Here is a 12,395-nt window from a genome sequence, read left to right on the forward strand (position 1 = left end):
CCGCCGATGCTCTGCCCGTCCGGCTCTGTAAGCCCTGTAGCAGGCCTGGATCAGACGGGCGGCTTTGCTCATGGCTCTCCACCTTTTCCGTTGCGCGTACATCCTGTAGTACGACTGTATGATGACGGCGCCTTCGTGCTGCTTTCGAATCTGTCTTCTCGTTGTTTCCCTCCGCCACGTGGACTGAAGCGCCAGCGCTGCACGGCGGCGCTCGCCGGACCCCCCGCGCTGCTGCTGCGGGGTGACCGGTGCTTGCGGCATCCCCAGCGGCGTCCCGGCCTTGGCTGTTCTGAAGGCGGACTGAATCCTCACCGCAGCCTGACGCTCCCTTCTGATCTGCTCTCGAACGCTCCAGCCACGACAGGCAGACTGGAGAGAAATCACAGCTGCCCTCGTCTTTAAGAAACGCGTCCTTGCGTCACATGCAGCCTTGTGTGTCCTATACCACCTCTGAATCTTGACAGCGGCCCGGAGCGCCGTCTGATACTTCGCCCTTTGACTGTAGCCTCTGAAAGCAGTTTGAATTTTGAGAGCAGCTGCGGATTGCTGTCTGATTAGCCGGCGCACTTTAGAACCTCTGTAAGCTGCCTGCAAACAAGTGGCCGCTCTTTCGACCTGCGAGTTCCTCCTCCGATTGGCCCGTGCTCTGTACCTGCGGTAGGCGTTCTGGATGACGACGGCCGCCTTGCAAATTTTCAGGTAGTCCTGCCGCATCCTCCTCATTCTGAAATAAGACTGCAGTGAGGTAGCGGCTTGCCTTTGCAGCCTCATCCGCTTCCGCGCCAGGTGCCCGCGAACGAAAGCTTGCAGTTTGATGCACGACTCCCGCACCTGCCTGTGTTCTGTCTCCCGGGCAGCCATTTTTATGGACCGGTACCACTGCTGGATCAACAGCGCAGCTGCTCTGACGCGTAAGTATTGTTTACGAGTTTGTTTCATCTTGACAATCGATTGCAGCTTTACCGTAGCATGCTTGAGGCTCAGAAACTTTTTTCTGGAAACATAAGCTCGATAACATGACTGAATCTTTATAACAGACGTGAGGCTACGCTTAAACCTTTTCCTGGCTCGCATCCCTCTGTATGCGGACTGCAGAACGATGGCGGCAGCACGTGTTTCCTGGTAAGATGCTAGAACTTTCCTGGCTGAAACGTAAGCTCGAAAATGAACCTGAATCACCAGGGCGGCTTTCTTCACTTTCTGGTACCTCTGCAGTTGTTGACGTTTTCTTACACGGGCCTGCAGTTTGATGACCATTTTCTTGAGGTTTAGAAACCGAAATCTCTCCCGTCTCATTCTCCAGGTTGACTGCAGGACACACGCGGCTCTGATCTGTCTGCGCAGAGCACGAGCCTTCATGCCCCTGAAAGCGGCCTGCAGGCGAACGGCCGCCGCCCGCTTCCGCGCGGCCTGCGCGCGCTCAGCCTTTGCTTTCAGATGCGCCCTGAAGTACTTCTGCAGAGTCAGGACCGACTCCCTTTTCCTTTTATATAACTTTCGGGCTCGAAAGCACCGGAACCTCGTCTGGATCAGAACAACGCAAGACCTGATATGAACGTACTTCCGTGACTCTCTGTGCATCCTGAACCACGACTGTATGACGAGAGCGGCCTTCTCCTCGTTAGCGCGGGTCCTGACGTGCCACTCCCTGAAGGCTCTCTGCAGTGTCACCGCAGCTTTTATCTGTGCTTGCGTTTTACGTCGCCTCCACCTTCTCCACGTGGACTGGATGATACGGGACGAAGACTTCAGCCTTTGATACCTCTGTCGATCCCGGTTTCTTCTTAAACAGGCGCGCCAGTGCCTCTGAATCGTAACTGCAGCCCAGAGATGTCGTTTGTAAGAAGCGACGGCAGTTGTCATTCTTATCCTGGATTGCAGGATGATCGAATAATATTTCAATTTCAGAAATCTTTTTCTAGTGGAGTAGCTTCTCCAATATTTCTGAAAAAGGTAAGAAAGAACATAAAGTAAGAGACATAACTTTCTGTACTTAACACCTTCGAAAGTATGAATTTTTCTAACATTTTGCTTAAAGATTAACACGTTAAAAAAAAACATATATATGTATTTGAAAAAGATGTCTCTTGTAGTTTAGTTTCTACGTTGATACAGCTGTAGCCAATTCAGGAATGTCTGTCTCAGTCCTGACGATCTTTAGGTTGCATTTACATGCCACAGACATAAGAAATCTAAGCGAGTTTCTGTTATGTTAGATGACACGTCAGAAAAGTCAAAACAAAACCATAGTACCATTCTGCTATCTATTGATTCTAGGGAATGTCCTAAAATGTAGCTCTGGATCTTGTATTTTCCCCTCTGTCGAGGTCGCTAAGCTGCCTTATGGTTGGAACCCGTTTGTGTGAGGGCTCCCACACTGTCGCATGCAGGCCTGTCAACATGCCCCAGGAACCTGAGACGTGAGTCTATTCACTCGTTAGAAATAAAATGACTTCCTTTCCCCAAATTTAGGAATTATAAATACATGGTTAAAAAGCAGAATTCGGGAAAGACTTGAGACCCACTGTTGGTCTCTTGAGGAAGGCGGGGTGCCTCCTCCCCCAACCCAGCAGCGTCAGCTCGGCGGCCAGGGCTGCGGAGCCTCGAGCTGGCCCCGGTCACCCGGCTCCGGGTGTGCCTCTGCGACAACTCGGTCACTTTTTCAAAAATGCTCTGAAGGCTGCTAAGACCGGAGGGGTGAGGGGGAGCGCCCCGCCGCGTCTGAGGTTCCCGCATTCAGGGAGGCAGACCGGGGCCGGCCCCTCGCGCCGTCTATGGCCGAGGACACCCAGGGAACCCCGCGCGCCCTGCCAGCCCTCCGAGGTCTCCCGACAGACACGCTGCGCCCCTCCCCGGTGTCTGTCGTGGCTTTGCTTCTTCTCTTCAGACAAGAAGCGATGTGTGCGCACAGCTTCTCTGACTAGGGAGATGCACACGGAATTCACACCTCTGTCCGATCAACGCTGCGTGTACTCATGGTCACCAGCTCTGGAAGCTGCGAGCCTGCGACAGTGAAAGCCACCGCCTAAGCCTCGCCTTCAGAGCAGCAGGCAAAGGACAGCCAGAGCCGTGCTCGAAGCTGCAGACACTGGTCTCTTTCTTTTTCTTCCCCCTAGATGTTTGCTTTCGAAACCTCCAAACTCAGAAATTAAACGGTCGGTGTGGAGACTGGCCACCTCTTCCGAACACGGTCACCGGTCCCTGCCGCTGAAGTGTTCGTCTGTCGTGCTGCGGAAAATAAGCCGTCTCCTCCCCTGACTGCTCATGATACCTGCGACTTTATCAGCATCGTCACCGTCGATGAAAGATAAGCAGCTTTTACTGAGGAGAGCTACGTAGCATTTTCTCATCGAATTCTCCCCCAAACGATGAGTTAACATTCTTTCGTCACTTAAAGAAAGGGACGCTTAGGTCACAAAACTTTCCCCAAAGTCACACAGCGTGGAATACGAATGGACCTCAGAACCTAGATTTTAACAGCAAGATGAAGTGTTCTCTCTCCCCTGCCACAGCTGGCTGGTCGCCGCCCTCACAGCCTAACGCTGAATCTCCCTACGTCACAGCCGGTGCCAGGCTTCGGACGGCCCCACCACAGTGCGCAGTCCCCGCCTGGTCCTGGACGCGGCTGCCGTCACAGAAGGAACGTGGCACTCCGTGTAGCGAGAGCCTGAGCTTCCTGGCCAGTAAGAGAGAAACGACTCTCGCTTCCTTCCTTAAAAAGTCATTAAAGCTTTTAACATTCAAAAATTCCAGGATACTGTACCTGAATAACTAATGCTGATTGGTTCTGAACTGCTTCTAGCTCTTCCTTTTTTAACATGACTAGTTTTCTCTGTTCTGAGAATCTTCGCCAGTGTTTCTGAATGACCAACGCTGCGTTAACCTCCCTTTGCAACCGTCGTTCAGTTAGAAAACGGATCACAGCTGACTGGATAATTCTCGCAGCTCTGTCTCCTTCCTAAAAAAAGCAAAACATCGATTCGACACTTAATCACTTAAGACTCTAAATTATTATTTGTAAGAAAATCATTTGTTAAATATTAATCAAATTGATCCTGGTGCTAAAACACAGCCCAGGCTTATTGTAAGATGTGCTCATCTCTGAAGGACAGAACTTCTGGGCACGTTGTCACGGCCGATAGTAGACTTGATGAAACGAAGACTCCTCGAAGTGTCATCGTAGGATAAAGATCACAGATGCGTCAGATCCATCACAGATCCTCAGCGATCAATATAAAGGCAATTTAAATGTGGTATGTTTCTCAGATTACGGTCCAGTGAATGCACGTTTGACTCTTCAAAAATTTGAGGATCGACAAAAACAGTTTTCCCCTGAAAATTTTCCTGAAACAATTCTCCCAGAAGCCTCCAGAAGTACGAAGTGCCCCCCAGGGGACACGTGGGGGGAAGGCGAGTCTGAGAGGAGGCTGAGGAGGCGGGGGTGACAGCAGGGAAGACCGTTTCTGAGGGTGAGCCGCTCCCCATTTCCCCAAGGTCCCGGTCCGGACTGGGCGGGGCGAGGGCAGTGACTGGGTCGGCGCTGTCCCCCAGCGGGGCGTCCCAGGAGAGAATGCCCGGTACGCTTCAGGGTGGCCAGACGTGGCTGTTCTGTACTTCATCACTAATGCGCTGTCATACAAAACTGAGGGGCCACAGGGGGTGGACGCATTCCTGAAATATCTGAGCAAATGTATTAAGCACGGCTGCTTGGTTCAATTTGTTTGGATTCTTCCAACTAAATCAAGTTTTATTAGTGGAAGGAGTAGAGAGATAAAGAGATTAAAACAGCTTGTTTAACTCGATCGAGGACACCATTTTACAGATTAAAAATGACATTGTTCTCAGAACTCAAGAAAACACTTACTTTATGTTAATGCGAGTTTACATACTATCGGGGTCACAAAGGGACCCCACACACAATACATAACATCGCCATCCCTGTGCCCAAGTCCTAAACATTTTGACAAATAAAACAATGGAAACCAAATGCTACTTTAAAATAATAAACTGGAGACAGTTTCATGGCAGACAAAACCAGCTGGCAAATTGAACCGCAATGTTTGACACGTGACACCCAGGCCCAGGTAGCACCAGGTGATGTCAAGTCCCCAGAGCACAGTACAAATAATTAATGGAAGACCCCTGGTCCCTGGAGGCAAGTTAGTCCAAGAGGAAGAAGGGATGAGCTGAGCCAGGTAACCCAGGTGATTGTGCACAAAGTCACAAAGTGGATGAGTTACTCCACTTACCTAGGGCAGACTGAGCTAGAGGGTGGGCAGAGGTCGGGGGACACAGCGAAGGAAGGAAACGCCCCGAGTTAGGCAGAAATATCCACCCCCAACTCAAAGCACACACGATTATCGAAATTTCCTCAATAATTTTAAATCTCAGTAAAACGTGAAAACAATATCAAGGATCACCTAAGTGGCATCTTAGGAAATACAATCTGCATTATAACGTTTTCAATATTCGGGAGTACCTGCTGGCGTTTTAGATCTGTCCTGAGTTTATACTTTCTCCAAGTTGTCTGGATAAGCCGAGCAGCTCTTGTTTCTCTACGGAGATCCAGAAGCCTCGCACAAAGAAATGACAGGTAGGTAATAACCACCTGCGGGAAAACATGAGAAATGAAAACAGAATGTCGACACGGAATGGTCAACTTCCTTTCGGCCTCCGAGACTCTGACCTTCGGTTATTAGGTAAGAAACTCTTGCTTACCTTTTCGTCTGGAATTGTATTGGACATATCTGAATGATGGATCATAGCGGGTATTCCACCGAGGTCTCTAACCGCAGACCTAACCAACTGAAAATTCTTCTTTTCATTCTCTAGGAGTTCTTTGTATAGTTCTGATGTATCTTCTACCAGGCAAATAAAAAAAGAGAGATTAGGTTTTGCTCCGGACAAAATCAGACACGGCAAAGCAAAAGTCTAACATGCTAACCAACCAACGGGGACCGACCGTGATCCAGTGCTTTAAGGGACACATCCAGACAGCTCTCGTCGGACTCGGATGAGGAATTCAAGACCACCGAGCCAGTCTGCGCACAGTCCACGGTTTGAGTAGTCCGCTGGCATATGGCGTCCAAAGGCACGTAGCAGGGGTGATAGTGGTGGATGAGGTAACATAACACGCGGCCGTCTGAGAAAGACACTGTGAAGTTCTCCACCTGATTGGAAATACCACGGCAGACTTAACGAATCAAGATGAGGTCCTCCTGGAGGAGGGCGGCTTCTTAATACACGGGGGAGGGACACGGAGAGGGCGCCGTGCAGGGACAGAGGCTGAGCTGGAATGCGCTGGAATGCACTGGAATGAGCTGGAATGAGCTGGAATGAGCTAGAATAACATGTCTGCCAGGCAAGGGCAGAACTCAGGACGGAGGCCTGGGACAGATTCTCTGCTAGAGCCTTCGGCGGCTCTCCAGTACTCACTTAAAACATAGAGGATCATCCATATATTCAACGATTTTTCTACAAAACGCTACTTGTTCAAGGTATTAACAGCTTACCATATTCAGTTACGTGTACTCTGTATCATTTTTCGCGTTTTACTTTCCTTACCAGATAGTTTGCTCATGTATCAGGACAATTCATTTTCATGTATTTATTTCCGTCATACAGAAATACAGTATCATCTAACAAATAATTATAAAAAGACTCAGACTTTTCTCTTCTTCCTTCGACCTAGTGGTAAGGTTTTCTAGCTTCTCTTTCTGGCTTTAATCCCTCTCTGGCTGTGGGTTTCTTCGCATTTACCTTTCCTATAAGGGTCCGATCCTCCCGTACCCCACTTCTATGCAATGGTCTCCCACTAATGCCCCCGACTAGGCCTTTTTTTTCTTTCTTAGCGATACAGAAAATAATCACGATTTATACATTTGGTGACAGATCAGATAACACCGCCTGTGATAATAACATCCTCGCTCGCTTGAGGAAAAGTTTGCTTATACGTATAAACTGAACTATTTAAGAGATGTAAAAAAAAAAAGAATTTATTTCAAGTTGAATTGACTTGAACCGAAATTTACTTAGATACCGGGCTAAAACAAGACGGGCGACACGTACGTCTTTGTTATAGAAGGCGCAAACGGCGTCTGCCCAGTCCAGCAGCAGCTTTACGCTTTCGCTGCGCTGTCCCAAGGGACCGCTCTTCCTTGTCCCCGTTTTCTTCCTGAGGACAGCATCGGAACGGCACGGGAGCGCAGACGGCGTCCGCTTCAGACTCCAGGTGCGCTTCAAAAAGTCAATTTCTTCCTTTAACTGATCTAAATTGAGAGAAATATCCACCTGAAACACAAAAGCAGATAAATATCTTTGGCTCACATACCTTTTCGCATATTATTTTTAACCCACAGAAGTGAAAGTCTTTCTCTTCTTTTGAAGGCAAACGACCCGGAAGCGACGGAGCGCGAAGAGGTCAAGTTCACGGGATTTAGGGCCACGCGGGCCAGGTTCCCACCGCATCCCCGCTTCCCATCGCCGACATGACCTTCGGCTTGGGTCTGTCCCCTGTGCGGCAGCGATGACGGCCAGCTCACAGGGTACAGTCGGATCGGTTACAGGGCAGTTTCCACAGCGTCCGGGTCCGAGCGGAGCCCAGGAAGCAGGACTTAATCGCCGTTAGTCTTTACCGGACACACGGATGGAAAGTGCGAACGGCACCAAGTAAGTGCACAGTACCTGGAAAGCGAGCGCCATCTTCCACAGCAGCGCGAGGGTTTTTTCTCTGTGCCTGTCCACGATGTCCTTAGCCAGGATCGCATTTCCTGCCAACGGAGAGACAGCCCTTCAGCACAACGCGGGGGCGCGGGGACTGGCACTGAGGGTGTGGGGGCAGCCACGCTCGGCCCTCACCGTGCTCGTCGTCCAGCTGCACGCCGCGGGACCTGAGAAGCTCGAGGGCCAGGCCGACGTTGTGCATCTTCTGAAGCCGGCTGATGGCGGGCACGCGGAGCTGCTTCGAGAGATCCCAGCTGCGTGTCAGAAGCTCCACGGTCCGCCTAGTGAGCAGGCGAGGGGCGGTCGGATGAAGTCGTTACATAGAAACACACACAAAAACGAACTTCACTTAATTACCACCCACGTCGATCCCCCAAACTGAAAGAATTTTAAGTTAGAAAGATTCCAAAACACTCTAGCCTCAAAACTCTATTGCTCCGCAGTCAGCAAACAGTTGCCCTGCATTTTAAGCCTAGGGGTGCAGGTCAACCAACAAACGCATGAAAGAAAAACGAGACGCACACCCCAAAACATACAGGAGCAAGGCGACAGGGATCCATTGGGGAGGGGGAGAAGGGAAGGGTAAGGGGCATTAACTGAGGGGCTCCTGTGGCCTGCACACCGAGCGAGCCTTCTTTCCATATGCTAGTCCTCGGGGCAAATCCCCATCAGCTGGGATCGCCCCACATTAGCTCATGGAGAAACCAAAGCCCAGGGGAGTTCGGTACATCGCCCAAGGTCACACGGCTGGTAAGGACAGAACTAAGGTCAGAACGAACCCCCATCTGGCAGTTTCCAGATCCATTCTCTCGTCTCGTTACTATGAAATCGCTCGAGCGCCACACGCAGCACGGCTGAAATGCCAGCGCCTGCTGACATTTAGGTCACTGGTGCTTCTTCCACTAACGGCTGTCCCCACGAAACGCAACGCACGCCCTACAGAGAGCCGGAGGTGGGTGGGCCGCCCGCGGGCCTCTGCTCGTATTTTAGTAAAACAATGTTAGCACCACTAGCTGGTCTCAAATGACGCAGCGCTCACGGAACCAACCACTGCACACATCAAGTGTTACCCGAATGTCTGATACTTTAAATAATTCCATGCTGTTCTCTCCTATTCTGGGACATCAGGAGAGCCAACTCACCCACCCATGCCACATGCCAGCAGGGAATAAAACTAGATAGGAGACAGGGTTTGTGGGCCTAAGATGGACACCGTTTTCCCAAAAGTGCTGCAGATACTTACTGCAATTTTTTTTAACCCTAAATTAATTCCATTACATGAAAGAGACTATTTTACACAAAAAAGTGTTTTCCAGAAAACTCTAGTCTTTTCCATGAAGTGAAATAATTCAATTTCTTATACTTACACAAGTCGCACCCCGCATTGCAAGTCTACAGCAAGATTTGTAACAGAAAAATCAAATTCATCAAATGGTGTCTGGACATGGTTAACAGGTAGTCCCAGTAAGCTGAGGTGACGAGAAAGGTCACCTTCGCCGCTTAGGAAGTCTCGTGAAAAAGCCAGGAGAATTTCTTTACTAGTCTATGGACAAACGAGTTGCAGGTATTATATTCTAATAGTATAATTTTGTTTTAAAAAAAAAAAAAAAAAAAATCTTTCAAATCATTCTGTACATATAGAAATAAAGTAAAACTAACAGTCATATAAAGATCGTCAGCTCCCTATCATATGGTATTGATGCAAATCGCATATATGTATTTCCAATTTCAAACCTTTTAAAAATTTGCTCATAATAATATGAAAAGATAATATTTATATTATGTTTTAATAATATAAAAGGAAACTGTACCTTGAATTCGGCATCTTTACAGAAGAGACAAGGATCGTGATCAATAAGTCTGGAGGTTTTAGCATAATCAAGGAAACAAACCAACAACAATAACTTTTTCAATGTAAACTTGGACAAAGCTTCTTCGTGACCTTAAAGAAAGTACGAAAAAGCACAGCAAGTTAATCTGTGACAGACAAGTTTCACCTTAAAATAGGATGATAATGTGCTAATAAGGAAAGCAATCGTAAGCACCAGTAAAACACTCTGGGCCCTTCTGAGTGCTTTACGTGACCGAGTTCATTTAGGATCCTAACGCTGTGGAGCAGGTGCCTTTTCCAGTCCACGGAGGAGGAAACAGAGGCACAAAGACATCGAGCGAGTTAGTTCATCTCGCTCAACAAATACTTAATAAGCATCTCACACATGCGGGCACCTCCCGGGTGCTACATACACAGTAAATTAAAGCAAATATGATCTTTATCTGGCTACGGCCTACTTAGGGGGAGAGGGCGGGTGGAGACAGCAAAGAGGTAGAAATAATTAGTGATGGAGGGAATGATGGGGAGGAGAAGGGGAGGGCAGTGGAAAGAGGATCCTATTGATACTGGTTTTTCTAGCAGGTAAAATTGGTGCAGAGAGACGGAGGCTGAGAAGAAGCCGGTATGCACGGGGGCGGGGCGGGGTGGCAGGGTGACCACGGCGGAGGCAGAACTGCCCACCTTCCCTGTACAGGTGAGGTACAGTGGGGTGTCTGTGCTCGGCTGCTATGTCAGGGTTCCAGAGCAAGCGATTCAGAATAAACACGGCCATCCCCATGACGTCACTATTGTCCTCCAAAGCTATGAGTTCTCCGTAAACTGTCTGGGAAGAAATTAAAGCTGAAGTCAGGACTGTGTCATCTCCAAGAAGCAAAGGGATGGAATGGCGAGAGGCGGACAACCCCGGAAGAACCTGGCGATGTCGCCCTCCCTAAACAGCAGGGAAGGGACACACGTGTCTGCCAAATAATCTCAGAACATGGGTGTTTTACGCAATTTTTAGTACACGTGGTATACATCGCAACGAAAGAGACAGAAGCTCAAAATTTAGTTAATTCTTTAAAATCCTCTGACAAATGATATTTGCATTTTATTTATTTTTCCTTTAAAGAACTCTCAAATGTAGGCACGCTGTTCAAATTTAATTATAACTGTCCCACCGAGTATATCGGCAGAAAACTAAATATTCTAAATTTTCTAGTTGCTAAGTTAGAAATCATTTGTAAATCATCTAAGGTAATAATCTGAGAAGTACGAATCTTCTGTTTATAATCAATGACTTAAATATAAAATTAGCTTAAGACTACTATGCTTATAATTTTTAAAGCAATTAGAAAAAACGAAAAGCATATCAAATTATGTTCAATAACCTTCCACTGAAAAAATATAGGGATGAAAGCATAGAAAAGTGTTAATAGAGAAATTTTATCCTGATTTGCTTATTCTTTTGGCCTTTGGCGCGTTCTTAAAACCCCGCCCCGAGTCTGTGCCTGCCGACAGAGCGCCGAGATGTGGCAGTGCACGGGATGTCACGTTCACGATCCTCATCCCTCCCTGCCCCGTGACACCGTGACGCAACCCCCCGCACCGCCACAGGCCTGTGTGTCTCTCGGGGGAGAACGATGCGTTCCTGCCTCACCGCGTCTGGCCCGCTACAGTGGTTTGGGCCGTGGAATGTGGGTGGAGGCATGCACCATGTGAAACACTCATATTCTGATGACATTTTTATGAGCAATGTCCCATCAAAATAGTTACAATGGTATAGATTCAAATCCTGATCAATTATTGGCATTCAGCAGGCCACTCGCCAGCTAAGCTTCTGTTTCATCAATGAAGTGGAAAAAACAATATACACCTCACTGGGTCTGTAAAGGTTTAAATTAGAGTACATATTTAAAATAGCCTGGTATAAACTATAAATGCTCAAAAAGGAGCTTACTGTATTATTGTCTAGCTCCAAATCATATATAGTTTATATATAGAACCAAATTACGTATATTTAAGACACTAATAGGAAAATTTCTATAAAATGAAATGGCAATAATATATAATCGCGTGTTCTAGTTACCTAATGAGCTTTTATTAAAGGACCTTAAATCTTAAACCGAAAGATCAATTAAGCTAACCAAATAACTTTATAAGTGAAACCATGTTTTATTAAAAAGTCTACTAAAAGTATACAATTAAAACATGTAATCCCTTTTCAAAAACTGAAAGGCACACGTACCTCTAAGCCGATTCGCAGCCACAAAGGGTTGTATGACAGCAGCCAATTTAGAACTTTTTGCCGTTCGCCTGAAATGCACGTAAAAAGCAAGAAAGCTCAGACCACTAACCAAACAGAGGCAGTAAATAAGATTTCCTGGGTAGAAAAGGGCCATCACTTATGTGAGTTAATGTAAACAAACTCGACTTTCACTCGATATACGTGAGCCTGTTTCAATATGTGATTCTAGGCCGCAAAGCCAAATCCTACAGGTGTCGAACTCTGAAACACAACATGTCTAGTTTTAAAGAATTAACCGTACGGTTTCTACAGTCTCCTCACCCACATCTTTCCAGAGGTGTCTGTCTTTTCGCACCGCTAACCGCCGCGCTTCGATTTCGATTTCCAGCTTCTTAATGGCTTTGACCATTCTCTCGGAAGTGAAGAGTCGGCAGGCCGCTCGGCGCAGCCCGTTCAGCCTGCAGCGCGCCGCGTACGCCCGCAGCGACGTCTCCTCTTTGGTGGGGGCTCTGGGGACACTTCGTTTGTGTTGGCTCTCCACGCCCAGAAGGAGGGCAGCAGCATTCACTGGGCACAAACGCAGGAAAAAAGTCGCTGGCTAAGCGATATCTAAAC

The 12,395-nt window shown here is 47.9% G+C and overlaps 1 protein-coding gene across 1 annotated transcript in view; it reads right to left on the minus strand.

Annotated features, from left to right (window-relative positions):
* ASPM (abnormal spindle microtubule assembly) overlaps nucleotides 1-12,395 on the minus strand; it is a 36,199-nt gene that overhangs the window by 15,031 nt on the left and 8,773 nt on the right. The window contains 14 exon segments of the mRNA XM_023534763.1: nucleotides 16-82; nucleotides 269-1,944; nucleotides 3,764-3,958; nucleotides 5,480-5,608; nucleotides 5,719-5,861; nucleotides 5,963-6,170; nucleotides 7,069-7,290; nucleotides 7,684-7,769; nucleotides 7,858-8,003; nucleotides 9,090-9,265; nucleotides 9,534-9,664; nucleotides 10,235-10,376; nucleotides 11,781-11,848; nucleotides 12,102-12,374. Coding sequence (XP_023390531.1) covers nucleotides 16-82; nucleotides 269-1,944; nucleotides 3,764-3,958; nucleotides 5,480-5,608; nucleotides 5,719-5,861; nucleotides 5,963-6,170; nucleotides 7,069-7,290; nucleotides 7,684-7,769; nucleotides 7,858-8,003; nucleotides 9,090-9,265; nucleotides 9,534-9,664; nucleotides 10,235-10,376; nucleotides 11,781-11,848; nucleotides 12,102-12,374 — 3,662 coding nt within the window.

This window comes from Pteropus vampyrus, unplaced genomic scaffold, assembly GCF_000151845.1.
Source record: "Pteropus vampyrus isolate Shadow unplaced genomic scaffold, Pvam_2.0 Scaffold131, whole genome shotgun sequence".
Classification (NCBI taxonomy): Eukaryota; Metazoa; Chordata; class Mammalia; order Chiroptera; family Pteropodidae; genus Pteropus; species Pteropus vampyrus.